Consider the following 24,524-nt stretch of genomic DNA (forward strand, 5'->3'; position numbering starts at 1 on the left):
GAGTCTCATAAAATGCACGGGGCTGTAAACACAAACCTGTACAACACGTGTAAAATAAGAAGGAAGCGCCAACATTCAGAGCCAGCGGAGTGAAAAATATCGATGTTTGGCCTGAAAACTCGATAAATATCTGAATGTTTGCTCTTCAAAGCTGCTGTTTATTTCCCTTTAATCTCTCATGTGGTGATGAAAGAAATCGTCATTATATACAAACGAGGAGAGTCAATAATTGATATATAAATGTTTATTGGCTGTTTGTAACAGACAGATGGGTTTTGGGGATGTTTGTGTTTATTTTGCACTTTATGTTTGTGAACAAATAAAAGGTTAAAAAAATCCATTGAGCAAAATTCAGCTGTTTCTGATGTCTCTTAATTAAAAGTTATGATTTATTTTCTCACACAGTACAGGAATATTTAATACATCAGTCTGCTCTTCATGTTAACAGAAACATGGGATTGATCACAGCTTTTGGATTTTTGTTTTACTTGGGAAACTTTTAGACAAACTTCAAACCCGATCACTTTAGGACAGATCTGTCTATGAGAGGTGGCAACCTGAACATTTGAGAGCACACATACATTCTCGGACAAATATGGCAGCAGCATCTGTATGCCAGCATGCTGTCCTGAAGCATCAATCTGTGTTTTTATTTTATTTGGCGTGATGATGTCAGAATTAATGTCAGAGGTGTGTCCAATTATCTGATGAAACATGAAGAAATAACTCCGTCCACTCTTTCTCACATCAATACAGTCACTTCCTGTTTTCAAAGGAACATCAGAGTCATGACTCTCCCCCTTCCTGGGTATGTAGGCAGAGCTACATCGATTCAGACAGCCACAGATGGGCTGGAAGGACATTCATGTTGCCATGGTGACAGCCATGTTAGTTTTTCCAGCGAATTTGCTGAAAGAAAAGAAATAGTTTAGTCACATGTCAAGTCACATGATATAGTTCACAAAGGAGCCCTCCTCACCGGGTTGCTGAGCAGGTCATCAATCTTCCTCTCCTCCGCTGAGCCCCTCACCACCTTCCCACGGTATCCCAGCAGCAGCTGCCGGTCCTTCATGTCCCGGTATGTCTGATTTGCCCAGAGATACAACATCATCATGACATCATACAAAGTATTGTTCTCTGATTGGTCATTTTTAAAGCAGCAGTGTGGTGGGGCGTGGTCTGTGGTGCCGTGCGGACGCACCTGCACGGCATCTGCAGATCGCACCTGTGGTGTTAAAACACGGGGACTCAAGGGTTGGTTGTTGTGGTGAGAAGTGCTCAATAAAATGGCTCAAAACTATGATCCTTGGACCCGTCGTGCCTTAATTCCACCACAAGCAGCTAAATCAAATTTGGCAGACTCACACTGATGACGATGTCGTGACATTTATGTTTCTGAGCCAAAGTGAGCCTCAACTCTCCGTCGTCCACGAGTGCCACGTAGTCCTGCAGCACCTGACAGTAATCAATAACCAATGATCAAAAGTCAATAACAAGCTGATGGCTACGTCTCTCTCTACCTCTGTACCAGGTGTGTTACAGTAGCTCACGTGTGTGGGGGCGGAGTTCTTCTGTAGGATGTCAACAACTCGCTGGAAGCTCAGTGGTGATTTCTTCCTGGTGAACCCGAGCCAATTCCTGCTGGCAAACAGAGCGTCCACGTCCAGCCATGCCTTCAGCTTCGCCCTTGCAGCCAAAGCAGTCACAAAGTACTGCTTTTCTGAGATCTGAGTTCAGAGGTCACAGGTCAGTGAGTCAAACAGATCAAAAGAGGTCAAAAGTCAAAGCAAACCAGTCAGCTCTCACCTTAAAGGTCTGACGGATATTTAACGGACTGCTGAAGGTCCCCTGAAATATAAACACTGTTGCAGGTTACTGCTAACTCAGGCTAACAGGGGCTAACACTAACTCAGGCTAAGAGGGACTAACACTAATTCAGGCTAACAGGAACTAAAACTAACACAGGCTAACAGACTGACCTCTGGCTCAGTGTAGTGGTAGAAGCAGCAGTAGTACAGCGTGGTGATCAGCGGCATGTTGAGGATCAAAGCTTTTCTGGGAAACTTCTGGAAAATTTCCACCTTCCCTCCACGCTCAGCCTGCCGGTCTGTCACCTAGCAACAACAGTGATTAAACTGGATCTAGTCAATCAGAAACCTTCAACCTCATCATGAACTTAATTAACTGGTTACTGACCTCGATGATGATCTGCCTTTCCAATAGAGTGTAGTGATCCTGAACATGGGCCAGGTCCTCAGCAGAAAATGGGAGGCTGAAAACAACGAACAAACAACTGTAAACAACAAACACTAACAGTTACCTGAGTGTAATCAGATTACTGACCTAAGGCAGTTCTTCAGGAAGTCCCGTCTTTTGTTTTCATCTGTGATGCTCAAGTGTTCCTTATACTGAAGCAGCTGTTGCCATGAAAACAGGAAATGGCATCATCATCAGCCCAATGAACGCCAGAAGAATTAATGTTGATTTGTTTATAGCTACAGAGTACTACATACCGCCGCATCCTCAGCTCTGCCCAGTGCTCTGAGGAACAGGAAGAAAGCAAACACATCAAAAGAGTTCTATCTGTACAGGTGTACACCAGATACCTGTGACACACCTGAATGTCTACCTGCCGACCTGAACCTCATCACTCAGTCACAAGAACACTTGCAGCATGTTCAGCATCACGCTTCATACAGACGAGGGCAGTAATCAGCAGGGACAGGTGTACTTGTAGGTGAGAGCAAACCTGTGCAGTTCCAGCAGCAGCCTCTGGTTTTGGGTCTCACTCAGGTAGTGGATGAAGTGTCTGAGAGCTGTCTGCCTGGACTCCAGCTCTCGAAACAAAACCTCTGAGAACAAAAACAGAGTCAGTGGGAGAACCAATCAACCAGCAGGACCGGGATCAAGACCACACTCACCTTTACAGAGCGTCCTCTTTAGATAGATTAAAACCTGAAACATAAACAGAGCATGCTCAGTTGTGTCTGATGGGATGGTTAATAAAGTTTAAATGATGCCGTTATGAATCAGATCAAGTTACAGCCGTGATGACGTTTCCATCATGAGCAGCAATGGCGTGATCGAGCAGCAGCAGTTTGTCCTGCAGTGTGCGGAACCTCTCCAGAGACACAGCCTACAATGCAGTACAAATAATCACAGTACTACTACTATAGAGTACTGACGCTCAGAGTACCACACTGAATTTTTCCAGAGACACGGCCTGCCACACAGTACAAATACTTACAATATTAATACAGAGCAGAAATACTCAGACTTGGGTGAACAGGTGTGTTACCTTTCCTTGCTGAAGTCTCTGAACCGTCTCTTCAGGTGACCAATCACTGACATAATCCTGACATCACAATAACCATATCACCATTAGAAATGACAGCACAGGACTACAGAACTGTAATCACATTACCCCAGAGTAATTAAATTAGCATCCATCCATTCGCTACCGCTTATCCTTTTCAGGGTCGCGGGGGGGGGGGGGGGGGGGGGGGCGCTGGAGCCTATCCCAGCTGTCATAGGGCGAGAGGCAGGGTACACCCTGGACAGGTCGCCAGTCTGTCGCAGGGTCAACACACAAGGACAGACAACCATTCACCCTCACATTCACTCGCACATTCACACCTAGTGACAATTTGGATTATCCAATTAACCTATCCCCACAAGCTGCATGTCTTTGGACGGTGGGAGGAAGCCGGAGTACCCAGAGGGAAACCATGCAAACACAGGGAGAACATGCAAACTCCACACAGAAAGACCCCGGCCTGATGGTGGAATTGAACTCAGGACCTTCTTGTAGAATAAGGAGGGGATGTTTTTCTCATTATCATTTAATATTTTAATATGGCATTATTAGTTCATTAGAAGTATATAACCAGCTTTGCATTAAGCATGAATTGAAGTTTTTGATCTTACATTATTCTTTGCATTACAGTGATGGTGATAACTTTAGTTTGATCTTTTCTTACAGGTACCAGAATAATAACATGATTTTCCATTGCAGATGTAACCATGATCATTCCATACACATTGCAGTTTGTTGCTTATTCTAGAGTTGTGCTCAAGGTAATTAAAGGTTAAAAGCTACAGCCAGCGCGAGTCTGGCTGATCTATGGAGGGCAAAGGCTTTGAGCTTGGAAGGCCGCACGCGCTTACACAGCACTTATAAGATGTTATTCTTGGTGATTTTGTGCTTAGTCATGTTTTAATATGTTTTAAGTAGAAGTAGCTGATCCAGCAATATTCATTTAATATTATATACTTGATTTAGAGCAATACACACTGATGGTCTTAATAAATGAAAGAGTCCTTGTAGCTGCCATGTTGTGTCTTAGCAGGGTACAGACGGTTCCAGGAGACGGGGGCAGTCAGCGTCTGCCCTCGGGAAGGAGACAATGTTATTCTTTGTGTTAAATAAAATTGTCAACATTGATTGTATTACACCTGTCACTACGCATGAGGGGGCGTTCTAATACCCTGATTTCATAAAACTATGGTGATGTGTTTTTTGAGATGAGATCTGAGACTGTCTGCATACAGTGTCCATCTCCCACGTGTGTGTGATCATTAAATCATCGTTTGACTCAACCCGACCGGACCAGTGTTGTTATTGTGGGTTTTTTCCTCTGGTGTCCATCCCCAATATTCTGAACCTTAACATTTTGGGGGCTCGTCCTGTGGTATTGGGGTGGAAGTGTGAGGTGTGGACGGTCTGAGGTTGTCGAGCGGACAGGCACGGACCAGGGATCTGATGTGAGTGAGCTTCCCGGGTGCTTCTAAAGGTAAGGCACTGCCTGTTGAGTTGATTCCCAAATTGTGCCAAATTGGGCTGCATTAAATTAAAAGCCTACTCACTGACGTTGCTGGTGGGTGTCTGTTTTGATTTTGATGAGAATCACCGTGTGTTATGCAGTTAAAGTTGTTTAAGAGTGTTTAATGAAGTTGAAGAAATATGAAACTGTTCTGGAGGTAACAGATATAATGTTGGGTTTGAGTCCCTGGATATTGAGCTGAAGGCTCAGGTAGTTTGGTAGGGAAATTAGGACAGAAACTGTTCCCAGAAGTAACAGAGACTGGTTAATAGTTTTACAAATTAGGACAGAAACTGTTCCCAGAAGTAACAGAGACTGTTTAATTGGTCGTAAAAAAGTTATCTTTCTTCGGTGAGACCTGTTATGGTAAAATTTCTCAAAATTGGTTAGGTGAAAATTGTTATAGGACGGCACTGGAAGATGCTAAGAAGCACATAGCCCGGAGGTTACGCTCCCTCCTGGCCGTGGACGCGCGGTCTTGACCTGTCGGCGAACAGGGTTAGTTCAGTTTGGCTTAACTGTGGGGTACAGGGCATCCTGAAATAAGCTAGGAGTTACCGAGTCTCCTCATCGTTTAAAACGGTGTCATGTGCTTGTTTGGACACAGTTAAATTGAGTTAGGGATTTTAGAAATCAGGCCATAGGCTGTTCTGGAGGAAACAGATACTGGTTAATTGATTACAGAAAAGTTATCTTGCTTCGGTGAGATGGTAAAATTTGTCAAAATTGTTTAGGTTCTTTAGAAATCAGGCCATAGGCTGTTCTGGAGGAAACAGATACTGGTTAATTGATTACAAAAAAGTGAGACTTTCTTCGGTGAGACCCGTTATTTTAAATTTGTCGAAATTTGTTAGGTGCTGAATCTGTCAGGCCTGTCAGTGATTGTAAATATAAGACGTCTTTTGTGAATAGAATTCTATCTGAGCTTTGTGTGACCCTGTGTGTGATGAGAGCGCAGCTGCAGCGCTGCGAGCTATTTTTAGACGGTGTGAACAGGCAAATGAGCTGCATTTGCAAGGGAGGAGAACGGAGCTTTTCACTTCCTGCACAGAGTGTGTGTGAGCCTTATAAGCAGAAGGCTTTTTATTGCTGAAAGTTTGTAAATATGCTGCTGGTTTTGATGTTATAACAATGTAAATAGTTTTTGATTTAAAAAGAGTGGTTTAAATAATTTTCAGACACACCTTGCAAATGTGCTTATAATGAGTTGGCACTCGGCCTTTGAAGGTCAGAAGCTTCATTCGGCGTGACTGTCCGGATTGATAAAGTGTAGTAAATGCCTTGAGTGCAGAGGGTTAAACGCAAACAAGCTTACACACACATAGGTTATGATCAGAATAGGTCCCTAGAAGGCTTTTGAATGTTTTAAACCAAGTGTGAATCATTAGAAGGTTATTAGTTAATCACAGTTGATTTATGTAATGTAAAAAGCATTTAAGACTGAGTAACTTCAGTTTTTGAGGAGGATAAGAGAGCGTTCCTAGATCAGAGTAAGTTGCTGTAAGTCAGTTGAAAATAATTTAATTAAATCCTAAACATTTTATACTGATAGCATAACTGATTTAAAGCTATATTTCGAGCAAGTAAAGTTCATGAACTTTTCTGAGCTGCCATGACACAGAGAAAGTGGAGTGTTTCACCCTGAAAGGATGAAATGATGCTCTGCCTTTGTTGTCAAGTTCAAACATAGGCCGTAAATAAATATGAGCCACTAATAAGCGTGACATAATTAATAACTTCAAACAATAAAGCATATTGGGTGAGTGACCCAGATAACAATAATTTATGAGCACGCAATAAAGTGGACCTGTTAGAACCCCTTTGACATTTGTCCCTTCAACAATAAATGATTATATTGTGTCCCATGCATTAAACAGTCCCATTTAACACAGATAATTTCCTATTTATATAAAATATAAGCAAACATGGCAGCGCTGCATTCTATCACTTGTTGTATAAAAATTACTGAAATGGAGGGTGTGCTGGGGGTCGGCTGTGAGTGTCACATTGTTGCACATGAAGGTGATGCACCTTATGAGATGACAGTGTGGTCTGAGATTGAGATGCATGAATTAAGTGCCTATGTACAACGTTGTCTTCTCCTATTTCGAGGCTTAAAGGACATAACTGAGAATGAAAATGATCCAAATTGGGTGCCTACAGACGCGGCTCATTTTGCCTATGCTACGGTACAACACGGTGAATTTGTCACTTTGTGAGCAAACATGATATTGCTTTGGGGCAATTTTCTGTGAAAAAATTTAAGGCTGTGTGAATGAATTCGAGCTGTGTTATTGTTTTGTGCCCCGAGGTCAATATGTAGTGTGTATGATATTATAACATTTATATTACAGTGTGAAAAGTGGTCATTAAAAGCGAATATTGAAAGAGGCTTGGTTAAGACTAGACACACTGCGTTGGCGGTGTGTCTTACCAAGCAGATCATAAGGAGACAGTGACCCTTGGAGGAGCGAAAGTAATTCTGAAAGCTAACAGGCAGACATTGCGGAGTGATCCAGAAGGAGGAGCCGTATAACGTCACAAAAAAGGGAGGTAAGCTTGTGTTCTAGGATAATGGCTGACGGCCCGAGCACGACACCTACTGGGCACAGAGGCTATAAGCCTCTGAAGGAGCAGCAGGAACAGTTAAAAAGAGCTATTCGCTTAGCTTGCCCTGGATCATCAAAGTTAGCTGAGAAGGAATGCAAAGCAATGGAAGCTGAGCTAAACAAGCTTATTGATTCCCAACAGAGAGGGCTGGATGACAAAATAGCCCTAAGTCTTGTGCTCAAAATAGAAGGAGAGAGATGTGAGCAGCAACTGGAACAACTGCAAACCGAGGCAGAGAAAAGTTCAATTAACTGGAGAATTAACCAACAAATCAAGAAACTACAGCAAACTCATGCAAAGTGTTGCAAGTGGATGTTCTTGTGGAACGGAGCATCTTCCTGGATGGAGGAGGATGACACAGCTGAAACAGAAGATATGGAAAGCATAATGGAGGCTTTGAAACAACTGAAAGAGCAAAATAGGAAGCTGGAAGACCAAATGAACAACTGGATTCCAAAACCAGGAGATGCTAACAAGTATCACACAGCAGAGATTCTTCCTTGGGCCACATTAACATCTAATGCCGTAGGACGACAATATGTCATGCCTGTAATGACCCTCAGAGGAGGACAAGTACAGGGCGCAGATGAACAGACGGCAGCGGTTGTGGGAAGAGTAGCTGATGTTGAATACACCAGAGCACAACGGGTGTTTCATAATGAAGGGCATATGACAGTTAAATGTCAGTCCCTGAGTGGGGAAGGGAAAGAGATAATATCAGCCGCAGAGGAAGGCTTGCCTTTGCCTTCTAGTTCACATGAGAGAGGAGACAGGCCAAAAGCCGAAGCATCAAGAGAGAGCCTGCCAGACCAGACTGGAGAAGCGGATTGGACCCCAACAAACGAGGAAATGATTTCACCGGTGGAAAGGATGGCACAACCGGCTTTCATCGGGCTGCCAACACCAGCAAGAGAAGAGCAGGCCCAAACCAGGACAAAACATTCCAAAGCAATGGCCAAGTCAGACACATGGGCAGGAGAAGTATTCGGACGAATGCTTGAAGCCCCGCAAGGGCTATTGGAAGTATTAAATACGCTGAAGACCGTAAAGGACAAAATGACCAAAAGCATGGCAGAAGAGGAGAGCGACAATGATTCATCTACCTCAGAGGAGGAAGATGATGACGAAGATAACGACAGAGGAGGAGTCACGTCAGAACCAAGTATAGCCAGGAATTTTAGGTCAAGACAGGTGAAAAAAGAGCAGGGACAGAGGAGGCCTATTTTTAAGAGTTCAAAAGGCAAGAGAAAATTGGGACAGTGTAAAACTGTGACCAAAGCAGAAAAAGCTGCAGGCACTCATTATAAGTTGCAAGGTGGTTGCGTGAATTAGGCAGACTAACAGAAGGAGAGGAGCTTGCGATTGGTGATTTTCGCGCCATTTCTGCGCGGTGTATGCTCGGTGGTGGGTTAGCAGATGTAGAGGCCATAGCTCGCACAACTCGCTATGCAAATGATTTGCCTTATCATGAAGTGCAATGTGCTTTGTCTGACGCAGTCCGTGAAAAGTACCCAACCCCTAACACAGGAGCCATACCTAAAATAATTTGGGACCCCCAAAACACACCTAGAGAGTTTTTAGAAAAAGCCAGAGATCAGTGGTTGTTAGAAACAGGTACCCATCCGGGTAGAGAAGGTGAGCATCGGGCGTGGTTTCGCTCAGCGGTGCTGGCAGGGCTGCCAAACCAGGTCATGGAAGATCTACACAAAAACCCAGATTTTGCCGTAGCAGATTCGGTGCAGTGGGAAAGACACGTCTCACATCGTTTGCAGCTGGAGCAGGACAGGGCGAACAAGCAGAAAAAAGAGTTGGAGGAGGCACAAGCGTCTCTGCTCAAACTACAGTTGGCGGAGGCTAGAAACAAAGCCTGCGAAAAGAAAAAGAGGAAAAAGAAAAAACAGAAAAAATTATGATAGTTGCGACCCAGCCTGGTCCTGGGCCTGAATGGCCAGATAGTGGCCCGGGTCCCTGCACTAATGACGGATGACCCGCCAATGCACCAAGGCAGAACCAACCCACAGGGAATTGGGGAACCGGTGGATCGCACAGAGGGCGTGGTGGCTCAGCGGGGGGAGTACAAAGAGCTCGTGACACGGGGAATCTCAGCGGAGTGCCTTGGAATGTCTGTTGGAGGTGTGGAGCAGAGGGTCATTGGAACAGAAATTGCCCAGAACGTCGTCAGAACAATCTAAGAAGAGGCTACCAATCCCAGGCACGTGGAGCTCCGAGAGCAAGAGATGGCTCTAGGGGAGCATATCAGGCCCCAAACCCGAGTGCAGCACCAGCCGCGCAGTATCCAGTGGCAGACTGGAGGGAGGACCAGAACTGAAGGGACCCGGAGGGACCAAACAGCATGGGGATGGCACATCCCATGCTGTCAATGACTGTAGAAGGGACAGAATTGCCCTTCTTAGTAGACACTGGAGCAACATATTCAACCTTGAGAGCAGCACCAGACAGTGCAACGTTGTCCTGCCACACAGCGAACGTGGTGTGTATTTCCGGGATCCCGACAACTCTGCCAGTGACTGACCCAGCTTTGACAAAGCTGGGCAAGCAGACTTTGAAACACAACTATGTGGTGTCATCGCAAGCGCCAGTAAATCTTATGGGCAGGGACCTGCTCGTGAAGTTGGGCGCCACAATCACATGTTCAGCAGATGGATTATCTGTGACTCTGCCAGGGGGCCAGCATTTTCCGTGCCTGGGAACAAGTTCAAAGACTCAATATCTGCTTCAAGACTGTGAAAGAGCAAAAGTCAATATCTACTGGGGGAGACTAGTGAAAGAGGATGTTCTGAGGCAATTTCAGCTGTGGAGACCCTGGATAATGAGCTTGGCAGTTTACTCCCCTCCGCGCGACCCTTACCACGTTACCCTGTTTTATGATAAAGAGAATGACACACCTATCGTGAATTATTTCAATCTGATCTTGACGGTCAGACGTGGAATGTGCAAACACATGGCATCTACATTGGACCAGAAGGTGTAGCCGCGGCTGTGAAATTAACTGATGAACAACTGCCTTGGTACAATGTGGAAGAAAATTCAACCCCTCACATAACATTGGCGGTCCACCAAGGTCATGGTGCAGGTGATCTAGGTCCAATGGTCAGGCAAGCACTGGACGACACAGGGTGGCAAAGAACCCAAGTTCCTAACTTATCTTATGCTCCAAATTGTAAAACCTATCGCATAACTTGTGCCTGTGAGGGTACAGTGATTTTGGAACATAAAGAAATTTCAAAAACACATGGTGAGGAGTGTGTAGATCATCCTCACGCAGTTGCTGGACTGTCGAATCTGCCTGACAGTCTATGGTCAAAAGGGCCCACGGATGTTGGCCTAGCTAAGTGTCCTCCTGTCTTGTTCCAGCTCAAGTCACACACACCAATCAATAGACCACAGTAGAAACACAAACCTGAAGCAGAGGCAGGAATTACAGAAACAATAGAAGGCCTGCTAAGGGCCGGGGTGTTAGAGCCCTCTCACTCACTGTGGAACACACCAATTCTACCAGTGGAGAAACATGGAACAGGAAAATACCGTATGGCACATGACTTGAGAGCCATTAATGAAATATTGCTCTCTACTACTGCACCGGTACCAAATCCGTACACAGCTTTATCAGCTATCACATTTGACCAAAAGTGGTTCACGTGTATTGACCTGGCAAATGCATTCTTTTGTCTTCCTCTGCATGAGTCACTCAGAGACATTTTTTCATTCACATACAGAGGCCAACAACTCAGATACACACGGTTGCCACAAGGCTTTGCACTTTCTCCAGGTATTTTCAATAAGGTGCTTAAAGAAGCCCTGTCGTCATGTAATTTGCCTAATGATTGTACATTAATACAATATGTTGATGATCTTCTCATTGCACCCCCGTCAGCAGCGGATTGTACAGCGGCGTCGTTCGTTGTGTTGAATAGGTTGGCGGAATGTGGCTTTAAAGTAAGTAAAGACAAGCTGCAGTTAGTTCGCCCTGAAGTGACCTTTTTGGGCCGGGTAATCGCACACAAATCAGTGGGTTTGATGAACACACACAGAGACCAAATTCTGACACACCCAAAACCGCGAACTGTGAGAGAAATGCTTTCTTTTCTTGGTTTAACAGGTTACAGCAGGCAGTTCATTCCGGATTATGCAGGTAAAACTGCCCCTTTCAGGGGCCTAATGAAGCAAGTTGGCGTTCGAAACTTTAAGGCTGAGCTGCCTTGGACGCCTGAAGCTGAAGCCGCATTTATTAGGGTAAAACAGGATTATGCAGGCACAGATTTAGCCACACCCAATTATAATGAGCCATTCTATTTGGATGTTTCTGAAACAAACTCAATTGTAAATGGAGTGTTGTTTCAGAAAAAAGGGGGGGGTAGAGATGTGCTCATGTATGTAAGTGTAAAACTACATCCAACAGAAGCAAAGCATCATACATGCATACAACATGCAGCAGGGGTCGCTAGAATTATCCAAAAAACAGCACATGTAGTGAGAGAACACCCACTAAAAATACTCACTACACATAGCATAGTGGCATACGTGAATTCACAAGCATTTTGTATGTCACCACGGGCACAAAAGAGACTGAGCAAAGTCTTAGAGGCCCCAAATTTGACATTCACACATGAAGGAATTAACATGGCAGATTTAATGGGTGTAGGGGAACCACATGACTGCGCCAAAAGAGCACAGATTGAGGAAAAGATTAGAGAGGACCTGAAGGCCGAACCCATACCAGGAGCTGAGGACTGGTTCACCGATGGATGTTGCCACCGAGACGAAGGAGGACTGAAAGCAGGGTATGCGGTGGTCTGCAGAGTAGAAGGAGATTATCAGGTCAGAGAGTCAGGAAGGATTGAGGGAAAGCAGTCGGCCCAGAGAGCTGAAGTGATAGCCTTAGCTCGAGCTTTGAGACTAGCCAAGAACAGGAGAGTGAACATCTACACCGATTCGGCATATGCGTTTGGAGCAGCGCATGTGGAGCTGCCTCAGTGGAAAAGAGCAGGATTCAGAACAGCAACCAATGCACCTATTTCCCACAAACATGAAATGGAGGAACTGGAAAAGGCCTTGGCTGACCCAGAGGAGGTGAGCATTATAAAATGCAAAGCTCACTCCCAAGGAACCAGCATGGTGGAAAAAGGAAACCAGAGAGCAGACGAAGCCGCAAAGGAGGCCGCAGGCTACAAAGGACAGAGACAAATGATACAGGTAACATCAGAAGAAGAGATACCTGTTGACCTGATTGAGGAAGTCAAACAGGCCCAGGAGGAGGCATCCCCAGAGGAAAAGGGGGTGTGGAAAAACAAAGGAGCCTGGCAGGATGGACATTTGTGGAGGGGGCCAGACGGGCGCCCCGTGCTGACAGCCAAAATGGCAGAACAGAAGGTGGATGAAGCCCACGGACTCGCCCACGTGGGGAGAGCCCAGATGGAAAGAAATTTGTGTCATTGGTGGCATCCTGAGCTGCGAGGAATGATAAGAGAGAAGGTCAGGATGTGCTTAATCTGTGGGGCACACAATCCTAAGCCAGCAGTAAAACCGGAAGTGGGTAAGTTTCGGCCCCCTGAGAGGCCGGAGGAGGAGATTGTTATTGATTTCACTCATATGATTGATTCCGGGCCGGGCGGTGTAAGATATTTGTTAGTGTGTGTTGACGCTCTGACCGGCTGGCCAGAGGCCTGGGCTACAAAAAGGGAGGATGCTAAGACTGTCGTTAAGTGTTTAATCAATCATTACATTCCCCGTCATGGGTTCCCGAAAAGAATTAGATCGGATAATGGAACCCATTTTAAAAATCAAGATTTGGAAAAAGTAGAAAAATGTTGGGCGTCCAGCATAAATTTGGAACGGTCTATCATCCTCAGTCTCAGGGGAAAGTAGAAAGAATGAACCTAAATTTGAAAAACAAATTGGCAAAAATCTGCGCGCAAACAGGGCTAAATCGGGTCGCAGCCCTGCCGGTTGCGTTGATGACCATAAGATGTTCTGCTAATCAATCCACAGGTTTTACACGATACGAGCTGCAAACCGGGAGACAGTTTCCGGCACCTTGGACGGTGGGCTCGGTTGAACGGGACGAAAAGGGGAACCGGTCCCACGCAGACTACTGGAACGAGCTAAAGGCGCTAGTGTCCAGTTTCACGAAACAGGCGGCTTGTAAAGGGCCCACAGGAGAAGGAGAGGTCCCGGACGCGAAAACGGTGTGGCTGAGAGTCATCAAACGAAAGTGGAAGGAGCCCCGCTGGACTGGTCCATATGAGGTATCGGCTCGGACGGCGACAGCGGTCCAACTGAAGGGGAAAGGCGACACCTGGTATCACTGGACGCAGTGCGCGGCTGCGCACGAGGGCTTGGTGGGGAAGGATCAATCTCAACCCAACGCAGGTGAAATTGAGCGGCAGAATAATCCCTCACACCTGTGCAACGGGCCGACCGGTGGTCTACCCGGAAGGTCGAAGAAAGAAGAGCAGCCAAGGAGGAGATCGCCGCGCCAACGAAAAGGAGCGGTACCACACTGAACACCTAAAACAAGAGAGAGGCTCTGACAAAGGGCTTTGAACTTTTTACTACACCATAACATTCACATACCACCATGCCATCACAACAATTAGACACTGGTGATGAAAGAAGAGTTTCAAAAGCCATCACAATGTTCAAAATTATTATGAGTTTGATGTCAACTATGTTGCTAATCATGGCTATTTGTTTTTTGATTTGCTTGTTGCAGACCGACCCGGGAAACCAGTCTGAGCACGGAGGCCATGCCAGTCCGGCGTTGTTTGATACACCAATTACATCACGCGTGATCTATAGTGATTTAAAGCTGCGGGCAAGAGTGAAGCGCGAGGTCTCTGGTAAAAAGGATGAGTGTCTCAGCACATATGGTGGTTTAGAATTAGATTATGTTATTGGCGCCACAACTTCCTTTACGTTTGATCTGTGTGATGTTGTTAATTGCAGGGACGTCGGCAGTGCCTGGAGGGGATACAATGTGTGGGTCTGTTGGGATTATTCAGTGAGTACGCACTAAGAGAGGGGAAATCGTCCTTATGACAGCTGGTGCCGTAATTGGGACCAGGTAAGGGGTTACACTGGGCAAAATTGGGAACTGTTAGAATCAGGATCAGAAAACGGGCTTAAACTACAGAGGGATTTTAGCCCCTCTGGAAACGCGTTAACTTTATCATTGGGGAATTGGCATCGCAAACAATCTATGTATTTGGTTCTGGGGGTGGAAATAGCGGGGGTTGATCCAAAAGGGTTAAGAACACAAGAATGTAGATAGGATTAATTATGTTCACTATAATGTACTGAGGCTCTCTAACCTCACCAGAGACGGCATGGAGGGGTTGGCGGAGCAGGTGGGTCCGACCTCGTTAATGGGAGCGCAGAATAGAATGGCCCTTGACATGTCGTTAGCGGACAAAAAGGGGGCGTTTGTCCTATATTGGCCGATCAGTGTTGTAATTTTATTTCAAACAAGACTGCTCCAAATGTGTCGGTAACCAAGGCTCTGGAGGGCCTAAAGAGCCTTTCTGAAACTATGCATGATCACTCCGGTGTTGGTAATCCGTTGGAAGGCTGGCTGACCTGAGTGTTCGGACGGTGGAAGGGGGTCATCGCTTCGGTCATGTTTTCTTTGTCTGTTGTGGTGGGTATTATGGTTATTTGTTGTTGTCTCATCCCTTGTGCCAGAAGAATGTTTAAAAGTATGTCTGTGAGGGCAGTGGACCCTGGAGTCATTACTCGAATGTCAATGATGCCAAGGATGCATGTGGAACTGACTGTGTAGGCCAAGGAGGGACACAACTGTTTGTGACCTCTGGATTCTCCAGAGGTCAACAGAGGGAATTGTAGAATAAGGAGGGGATGTTTTTCTCATTATCATTTAATATTTTAATATGGCATTATTAGTTCATTAGAAGTATATAACCAGCTTTGCATTAAGCATGAATTGAAGTTTTTGATCTTACATTATTCTTTGCATTACAGTGATGGTGATAACTTTAGTTTGATCTTTTCTTACAGGTACCAGAATAATAACATGATTTTCCATTGCAGATGTAACCATGATCATTCCATACACATTGCAGTTTGTTGCTTATTCTAGAGTTGTGCTCAAGGTAATTAAAGGTTAAAAGCTACAGCCAGCGCGAGTCTGGCTGATCTATGGAGGGCAAAGGCTTTGAGCTTGGAAGGCCGCACGCGCTTACACAGCACTTATAAGATGTTATTCTTGGTGATTTTGTGCTTAGTCATGTTTTAATATGTTTTAAGTAGAAGTAGCTGATCCAGCAATATTCATTTAATATTATATACTTGATTTAGAGCAATACACACTGATGGTCTTAATAAATGAAAGAGTCCTTGTAGCTGCCATGTTGTGTCTTAGCAGGGTACAGACGGTTCCAGGAGACGGGGGCAGTCAGCGTCTGCCCTCGGGAAGGAGACAATGTTATTCTTTGTGTTAAATAAAATTGTCAACATTGATTGTATTACACCTGTCACTACGCATGAGGGGGCGTTCTAATACCCTGATTTCATAAAACTATGGTGATGTGTTTTTTGAGATGAGATCTGAGACTGTCTGCATACAGTGTCCATCTCCCACGTGTGTGTGATCATTAAATCATCGTTTGACTCAACCCGACCGGACCAGTGTTGTTATTGTGGGTTTTTTCCTCTGGTGTCCATCCCCAATATTCTGAACCTTAACACTTGCGGCAACAGTGCTAACCACCGTGCCACCGTGCTGCCTAATTATTAAATATATATAATTAATTAGCAATGGTGACTAATTTCTTAGTCAACTAAATGAGGGAAACATATTAGAGTAAGCCACTGGTCTAAAACTAAGAAATACGGATATGGAGTTAAATTTGAGAACCGTTTAATGTCAACATAAGCCAGAGGTCACTAATAGGCGGACTGGGGTCCTGAGCTGCACCCACAAGCGGTCCCATATGGAACCGGACTTCCAGTAAAAACAGAAGGCAAAAATTTCAAAGCTGATAGGGTGCTTCTGTTTTAACTGGTCCAGCATTTTCTGGTCTTTACGGTAGTGGTTCAGTGGCTGAAGAAATGCACAGACCAGTTGGGTGCAACTTAAGCCACCCCATGTGATACCACTCAGCCAATGAACTCTGTATACTCCAGGCGGTAAATCTGACAGCTGAGACTTAGTTACACATGAGAAGACAGTGAAAAAGAAGAAAGACAGCGATGGAGAAAAAAGAAAAGGAGAAACACAGACAACTGTGTCTGAAAACTCTGAATAAAGAGAGACTGGTGGCACGAAACAATACGAACATGCTGTGCAAAAACAAAAAAGTGTACAGTGACAATAGAGCAACAGATGAATGCTGGGCCTCTGCAGATGCGATCTCCCAGCAGATGTGGACTCAAAAGAGCCATTTGCATAAGCCGACCTTCCACAGGTGTGAGGAAAGTCACCATGTTTGGCTCCACACACAAAAGCCAGGCAGTTTTCTCCGTTGTGAACATAATCAACACTAAATATTGTTTCCGACTCATCAGTGAGCTCCTCCTCATGCGTATCAGGATGGCCCTGATTCAAGCCTGGTTTAAAAATTCACTCTGACCGGAAAAGAGGGGGGTGATTAAATACGGAGAGGAATTTTCCACAAAAGGGTTGCAAATGCGTACGACATGACCCAAAAGCATAAACTAAGATTTACAGATGTGTGCAGTGATTTGTGTGTAACGTACGTCAATCCACACAAAAATTGGAAGCAATCTGAGCAAGAGTATAACTATTTTACAAACGCATACATCCAAACCTGAATAAATACTAATCATTTATGCATGATTTAAGTTCAGCTTCATGAATCCAATAATTGTTTTTTCAAAAAATGGTCTGTGCAAACAGTTACACGTCACACCTTTCATCAGTCAGAAAACCTTACAGAGTATAAAAGCGCTATATAAGACTCCGTCCATCTACCATTTACCATGACCTAAAAAGCCAATTGAGATGGTTTGGGATGAGATGGACCGCAGATCAAAGGCAAAAGGGCCAACAAGTGCTCAGCATCTCTGGAAACTCCTTTAAGACTGTTGGAAAGCCATTTCAGGTGACAACCTCATGAAGCTCCTCGAAAGAATGCCAAGACTGTGCAAAGCAGTAAGCAAAGCAAAGGGTGGCTGTTTTGAGGAATCCAAATTATTGAAAACATGTTTTGAGTTCACAAAACATGACCCATGTCTCAGGTGTACACAGCGGCCTCCTCCTGGCAGGATATCCCTGGTCGGACCACCTTACCCAGTTGGTGTCTACCTCGACTGGCTCCTTTAAATGTGGACGAGCATCGACTCTACTCTAAATCCTTCCCAAACAACTGAACTCCTCGCCCTATCGCTAAGGATTGTCTGTGATCTCACTCTTTTGCCTTTAAAAGAACTAGAAATAACAGTGGTGACTAAAATATGAGGCTGATTTTTGGCGTTTCTCACCTGGTGGCAGATGGTTCCATAAGATTAGGACACAACTATTTACCAGCAGTGGGGATTAATTCAAATGTAAAACAACTAGGTTAAATGACTCATATGTCTGGTACCGACTAGTGACAACAGTGAAGATTAGTTGTCCAGTCGACTAGTCGTGCACATCAACTTACATCAGGTTAATGATATTATAATTGAATTACTCATGGGTAATCAGAATACCCAAGAGTAACTGGATTTTGAAGCATAACTGTAATGAGATTAACAGTTATCACAATATTTGAACAGCCATATTACACACCCATAGTAATTAGATTACTAAATATAACACCCTATTTAACCAGGGTAATCTTACCTTGTACTCAGACTTTGGTTTTCGGAGCTCAGGAGCGTAGAGCCTGACAGACGAGTCAGTAAGTGCTAAAAACCCCAAAAAACAAATGTCAGTCTGAGCGAGACATCCAACCACCATACATCCTCTATCATCTGACTATCATTAATGACCATGCAACCACCAAACAACATCCAACCACCATCAGTCAACCAGTATTCACCCAGCCATTATCCAAGCGCCATCAAATCAGCATTCATTATTAATCGAACCATCAACCAATCACTATCCAAACATCATCCATCACCATCTAATCATCACCCACTATTTATACAACCATTATTTGACCTTTAAATACCATCCAATATTCATCCAACCACCAACCAACATCATTGCATATTCATCCAATCACCATTCAACATCATCCCATATTCATCCAATCACCATTCATTTATATACCCTGATATACATGACCCTGACTAGGTGAAATATCGTAAAAGTATAAGAACACCACCTGAGTCATCTGAGGACTCACCGTCACTGAAGGTCTGGAAGTTCCCTACCTTAGGTTTTCCTGCACAGAATCACATGACAACTGCAGTGAATCACATGATCAGGCTTCGGTCTATCTGAGTCATGTGACCGTCCTCACCTTTGAATAGAGCGCTCAGCGAGTATCCTGATTGGCTCCTACTGATCGATGGCGTGTCAGTGCTAATTTTGGGGAAGGCAGGCTCTCTATCTGCCCTCTGACTGGAGGCAGCTGTCTCTTTAACGGACCAGGAAATACCTGTGGACACAAGTATGACAGGTAACCACCCTATAACCAATCAAATCTCAGCATTCTCCAAAGGAGTGACCAATGAGGAGAATGTAGGGGTCTTACTGCCGACTGGCTCGCCACTCCAGCTGACCCTCTCGACATCATCTTCGTCATCGTCTTCCTCCACCAGCCGCCGTATATTGTTTACGGCCTGCCGAGACTCCTTCAACTGTTAGACAACAACACCTAAAAATCACACCTGAGAGCCACATCAAGTCAATGACACACATGCAGGGCTAGAACAATTCACTCTGGCTTCTGGTTCTGGAGGTCTTACCCTGCTTAACTCATCATCTTCATCATCGAAGGTGAACGCTTTAAACTTGGAGCTGTGCCAGTAGTCTTCCTCGTCAACTTTACTCTTAATCATCTGGACATAAAGAGTTAGTGACTCTTTATTTAAATTGTCAACACAGAAAGGAAGGAAGCTATTAGCTGGTAAGACACAGCCTGCATCACATGATGTCATTCTTTTTCTCCTTATTGATCATGTGATGAGATCACAGGTCAGGAAGTGGCGCACAGTGAGAAACACTGTCTCAGCATATGCTAAGCTTTTCATATTTTTCATTTTCAGTGTGTATTATTAGCACTATTATGTTATTGGTCAAAAAAAATCTGTTAAACATTACTCATTACTTTTCATAAAGTACGTTACTTAATTACTCGCTAAAGAAAGTAATTTATTACACTACTTGTTACATTACTTTCTCATTACTCCAGAAATGACCTGAAACAACTGTCACACATTTACTTTTAACAGTATAAACCTGACACAGATCTCTATCCTAATGAGGATACAATTTTTACACATAAACACAAAGTAAAACCAAAAATCGGCCAAAGCACACTGCAGAGTGGTTGCCAGGGTGATTCTACAGTACACACATGGACAGGTAGAAACAGACGCTGCAGCCTGACTGCTCATTACTGTCTTTGTTACATGATGAAGTTCAGGCTCTGGCTGCTGGGTTCGGGTCTGCATACAACTCAGCTTTAACATCACTCTGCGCTCTTGGCTAGCTTTGTGTTAGCATGCTCTCAGTGCAGATGTTATCAGATGTTGTGTTAACAGAATAATGCAGTTGTTTCTTTACTGAATGTAGTTTACTCTTTACCATCGCGCTCTTGTTCTTTTGTGCATTCAAATCTAAAGGCCTGTCCATATCCCCACCCCTCAGCAGCTGTAGACCATGCCACCATTTTTCTCTTCCCACTCAAAAACTGAAATCAGCTTTGACTGTAGCACGAGTGCACAAAGAAAAGCATTTGTCTGATGTTCCTTTCACCTACATATCCTTTAAAGTCCGCTCCAATCACCACGCTAACCGTGTGGGAACACTCTCTACCACTTCACACCTTTTGACTTTTAGCTTCAAAATCATGATCCTTTTTCAGACTCTCCTTACTGCCACAACCCTATTTACATATTCTACCTCGAACATTACCACTACTTTCTTTCTCTTTCCATCTACACCAAGGTACAGCAGAATCCACCTCCACTGCTCCTGGCCTTTGCTGGTCTCTCATAGTATATCTACCCTCTTTCCCTTTCCCATCACAGTCCCAACACTTAGAGTCCTACTCTCACCTACACACTCCTGCCTTTCCTTCTGTCTCGCTGCCTCCTAGTCCTAACATGCCCTCTCAGAAGGACCTGGACTTTAGGAGGATGAGGAATCCTGTGACCCCTGTTTCAATCCAGGGAGTCGATGTGGACTTTGTGGAGGACTATAAATACTTTGGAGTACACACAGACAATAAACTGGACTGGGTTAAAAACACCACTGCACTCTACAGGAAGGGCCAGACGTGTCTCTGAGGTCTTTCAACATCTGTCGGACAATGCTTAGGATGTTCTATGAGTCTGTTGCCGCCAGTGCCATCCCATGCTGTTGGGTTGAGGGTCACAGATGCCAACAGACTAAATAAACTGATCCCCAAGTCCAGTAATATTGTGAGGATGGAGCTGGACTCCCTTAGGGTGGTATCTGAGAGGTGGATGTTGTCCAAGATAAGGACAATGCTGGATAATACCTCCCACCCATTCCATGATGTGCTGGCCAGTCCCAGGACCACGCTCAGTGAGAGACTGCGATTACCCATAAGGCACCACTGAACGACACAGGAAATCATTCCTGCCTGTGGATATCTCCGTACAACTCCTCCATCTAATGCACAATGCAGAAGTTACACCCTTCTGCACATCCTGTACAGTAAAATAACAACGTTTTACAGGACAGAGTAAAATGTCAATCATGTATATGTCATGTCTCTAATATTCTTGATATTTATGAATATATTTGTATACATTAGAGCTATTTCTTATATTTTGTAAACATCCATCCATTCGCTTCCGCTTATCCTTTTCAGGGTCACGGGGGGCGCTGGAGCCTATCCCAGCTATCATAGGGTGAGAGGCGGGGTACACCCTGGACAGGTCGCCAGTCTGTCGCAGGGCTAACACACAAGGACAGACAACCATTCACTCGCACATTCACACCTAGTGGCAATTTGGATTATCCAATTAACCTATCCCCACAAACTGCATGTCTTTGGACGGTGGGAGGAAGCCGGAGTACCCGGAGGGAACCCACGCAGACACGGGGAGAACATGCAAACTCCACACAGAAAGACCCCGGCCTGATGGTGGAATTGAACTCAGGACCTTCTTGCTTGCGGCAACAGTGCTAACCACCGTGCCACCGTGCTGCCTAATTATTAAATATATATAATTAATTAGCAATGGTGACTAATTTCTTAGTCAACTAAATGAGGGAAACATATTAGAGTAAGCCACTGGTCTAAAACTAAGAAATACGGATATGGAGTTAAATTTGAGAACCGTTTAATGTCAACATAAGCCAGAGGTCACTAATAGGCGGACTGGGGTCCTGAGCTGCACCCACAAGCGGTCCCATATGGAACCGGACTTCCAGTAAAAACAGAAGGCAAAAATTTCAAAGCTGATAGGGTGCTTCTGTTTTAACTGGTCCAGCATTTTCTGGTCTTTACGGTAGTGGTTCAGTGGCTGAAGAAATGCACAGACCAGTTGGGTGCAACTTAAGCCACCCCATGTGATACCACTCAGCCAATGAACTCTGTATACTCCAGGCGGTAAATCTGACAGCTGAGACTTAGTTACACATGAAAAGACAGTGAAAAAGAAGAAAGACAGCGATGGAGAAAAAAGAAAAGGAGAAACACAGACAACTGTGTCTGAAAACTCTGAATAAAGAGAGACTGGTGGCACGAAACAATACGAACATGCTGTGCAAAAACACAGAAAGACCCTGGCCTGATGGTGGAACCAAACTCAGGACCTTCTTGCTGTGCGGCAACAGTGCTAACCACCGTGCCACCATGCTGCCCGTTATTATTTTGTAAACATTGTAATATATTATATTATTTAATTTAGTTTAGTCTGTTACTGTTATTGTCTTGGAGCAACTGTAACAACATAATTTCCTTAGGGATTATTAAAGTATTCTGATTCTCCCTCTCCTCTTCCTTCATCTTCAATAGTAGTCAGTAGTAGTAGCCAATAGTAGCCCAGTTTGCACCTGCTGGCCAGCAGAACCCAGTCAGTCATTGTTAACCCGGGCCTGACCGATCCGGTATGGAAATCTGATTTTTTATGGCCTGCATGCCTGATCCGGATGTCCTTCCTGAACCCTCCACATTTACCTAGTCTGGGCCCAGAGGTGGGAAGTAACGAATTACAAATACTTCAGCAGAATCTTCAGGTATCTGTACTTTACTTGAGTATTATTATTATTTATTTATTTTTACAACTTTTTACTTTTATCCCTACATTTTATACAAATATCTGAACTTTCTACTCCTTACATTTTCAAAACGGCTCCTTACTTTAGTTTTAACACATCTGAGGGGAGTAATTATTTTATATCACTGCGAACCTTCATAGTCATCGCCAGGGGTGTCCATGAATTGTGTTTGCGGTACTTCAGCATCTAGCTAGCCCTGCTGAAGAGGAGCGAGCATAAAGGGAGTAACGTTTTTTTAAGTGTCAGGCAGTTTGAAATGCAGCATTTCTATCAGCTCAACAAACATCAGCAAACATATAAAAACTGTTTGTGTGCAGTTTGTCCCACAGTGTGTTACAGCTAAAGGTCCAGCTGCATTTCACAGGGAGAGAAAAAGATAAACAGGTTGGTTTTCTGCACTGTGGTGGATACAGTAAAGGTGCACAGATGCTGTGGTTTCATTTCAGTTAGCTTACATCAAGTGTAGCAGAGATTCATATGAATTTCAGTTGATGATGTTTGTATAGTGTCTAACATAAAGACAACATAAACAGTGTACTGTCAGTGTAGAGGATGAAATCAGCTAGGACAACTCAGGAAACATCGGCTCACATCTTGTTGAATTCAGGTGTATACATCCATAAAGAGCAGCAGATCAGCTGATCACAGCCTGTACATTAAGAAAATCTACTGAAGCTCTCAATAGAAATTATTGTGAGATATGATTCGTTCCCACACCTAACCACTACAATTTCGCGGGGTTGCTGGGAGTTGTAGTGCGCTGCAGTCTGCCGTAGCCCGTGTTGGTTAGCCTGATCCCGGACCCACATCTGCTATGCACGTGTGCGTTTTCTAGTAACGAGCTCGGAAAGAAAAGCGTCTGGATTTCTTTAAGTTGCTTGAAGACATTTCACCTCTTATCCGAGGAGCTTCTTCGGTTCTAGGGTCAAACTGAAGAAGCTTATCAGATGAGAGGTGAAACGTCTTCAAGCAACTTAAAGAAGTCCAGATGCTTTTCTTTCCAAGCTCCTTAGACTACGATGACCTGGATGACTGAGAACCTTTACAGACACGTTTTCTGGTAACAGCTGCAGGTTTGTTATTAGCATGTTAGCATTAGCTAGCTAAATGAAAAATCCGCATATTAGTGTTTTTAGTGACAAACGGTGGGAATGTGACGTCACTCCGCAGGTGTCTAATCTGTAGACATCAAGCACAAACCGCTGGTTGTAAACCTGATAATCGATGAGAATCAATCAGCTGTTTGTTTGTTTTTTTTTACCTTCACCTGCTTCTTCGTCCCTTTCTCTTTGACCGAGGATGCTTCCGGCTGCGCGAAGTTTGCTGGGAGCTGTAGTACGCTGCACCAGGAAGTCCATTTTTGATCTAATCAATAATTCGATTAAAGGAGCAGGAAACCAGACAGATATTCTTTTTAATTTGATTGTCTTAAAACATCACATAAACCAGAGGAGTCGTTCTTCTAAAAATGGATCTGATTGGTCTGTTACATTCAGCATCAGTGATGTGACTGTCAACAGATTGGTTGCAGACATCAGCTGATTTATTTCCACCTGGGAGGCTTTAGGTTATTATCACCTGAGAGCAGCGTGCAGGTATAGCTCTGCTGGTTCTCAATCTGGGAGCAAAGACCCACAGCTGGCCTCAAGGTAACTGTCGGTCCCAGGTCCTCTGTGCTT

General features: G+C 44.4%; 3 protein-coding genes across 8 annotated transcripts in view; 2 read left to right on the forward strand and 1 right to left on the reverse strand.

Annotated features, from left to right (window-relative positions):
• Window positions 1–226: 226 nt before the first annotated feature.
• Window positions 227–24,504, reverse strand: vipas39 (VPS33B interacting protein, apical-basolateral polarity regulator, spe-39 homolog). 3 transcript variants are annotated; one of them, XM_085381306.1, is made up of 19 exons: window positions 24,107–24,504; window positions 19,335–19,450; window positions 19,121–19,226; window positions 18,887–19,024; window positions 18,770–18,808; window positions 18,259–18,323; window positions 3,299–3,355; window positions 3,044–3,136; window positions 2,922–2,955; window positions 2,750–2,852; window positions 2,514–2,541; window positions 2,344–2,417; window positions 2,197–2,272; window positions 1,980–2,114; window positions 1,807–1,848; window positions 1,551–1,727; window positions 1,366–1,455; window positions 980–1,084; window positions 227–909 (listed from the first exon to the last, which is right to left on the reverse strand). In XM_085381306.1, exons 1-19 carry the CDS (start codon window positions 24,201–24,203, stop codon window positions 889–891), a joined length of 1,596 nt encoding a protein of 531 aa, XP_085237432.1. In that variant the 5' UTR covers window positions 24,204–24,504; the 3' UTR covers window positions 227–888. The 3 variants fall into 3 exon arrangements, with proteins under 3 accessions (XP_085237432.1, XP_085237434.1, XP_085237433.1); XM_085381308.1 differs by having other exon boundaries at window positions 19,335–19,427; window positions 24,107–24,502; XM_085381307.1 differs by lacking the exon at window positions 3,299–3,355.
• On the forward strand, window positions 12,264–13,957 carry LOC146652898 (uncharacterized). Its single transcript, XM_085381317.1, has 2 exons — window positions 12,264–12,987; window positions 13,443–13,957. Exons 1-2 carry the CDS (start codon window positions 12,486–12,488, stop codon window positions 13,955–13,957), a joined length of 1,017 nt encoding a protein of 338 aa, XP_085237443.1. The 5' UTR covers window positions 12,264–12,485.
• The window catches only part of LOC146652899 (activator of 90 kDa heat shock protein ATPase homolog 1-like), a 30,118-nt gene continuing 29,349 nt past the window's right edge, over window positions 23,756–24,524 (forward strand). The window contains exon 1 of one of the 4 annotated variants that reach the window (XM_085381314.1): window positions 23,756–23,905. In XM_085381314.1, the coding sequence (XP_085237440.1) occupies window positions 23,865–23,905 (41 nt within the window). In that variant the 5' untranslated portion in view covers window positions 23,756–23,864. Of the gene's footprint in view, window positions 23,919–24,524 lie in introns of all 4 variants that reach the window. The other 3 variants (XM_085381313.1, XM_085381316.1, XM_085381315.1) reach the window with 3 other exon arrangements.

The sequence above is a fragment of the Rhamphochromis longiceps genome, linkage group LG15 (genome assembly GCF_057381845.1).
Source record: "Rhamphochromis longiceps isolate RC_006_pf linkage group LG15, R_longiceps_female_GT1.1, whole genome shotgun sequence".
Taxonomy (NCBI): domain Eukaryota; kingdom Metazoa; phylum Chordata; class Actinopteri; order Cichliformes; family Cichlidae; genus Rhamphochromis; species Rhamphochromis longiceps.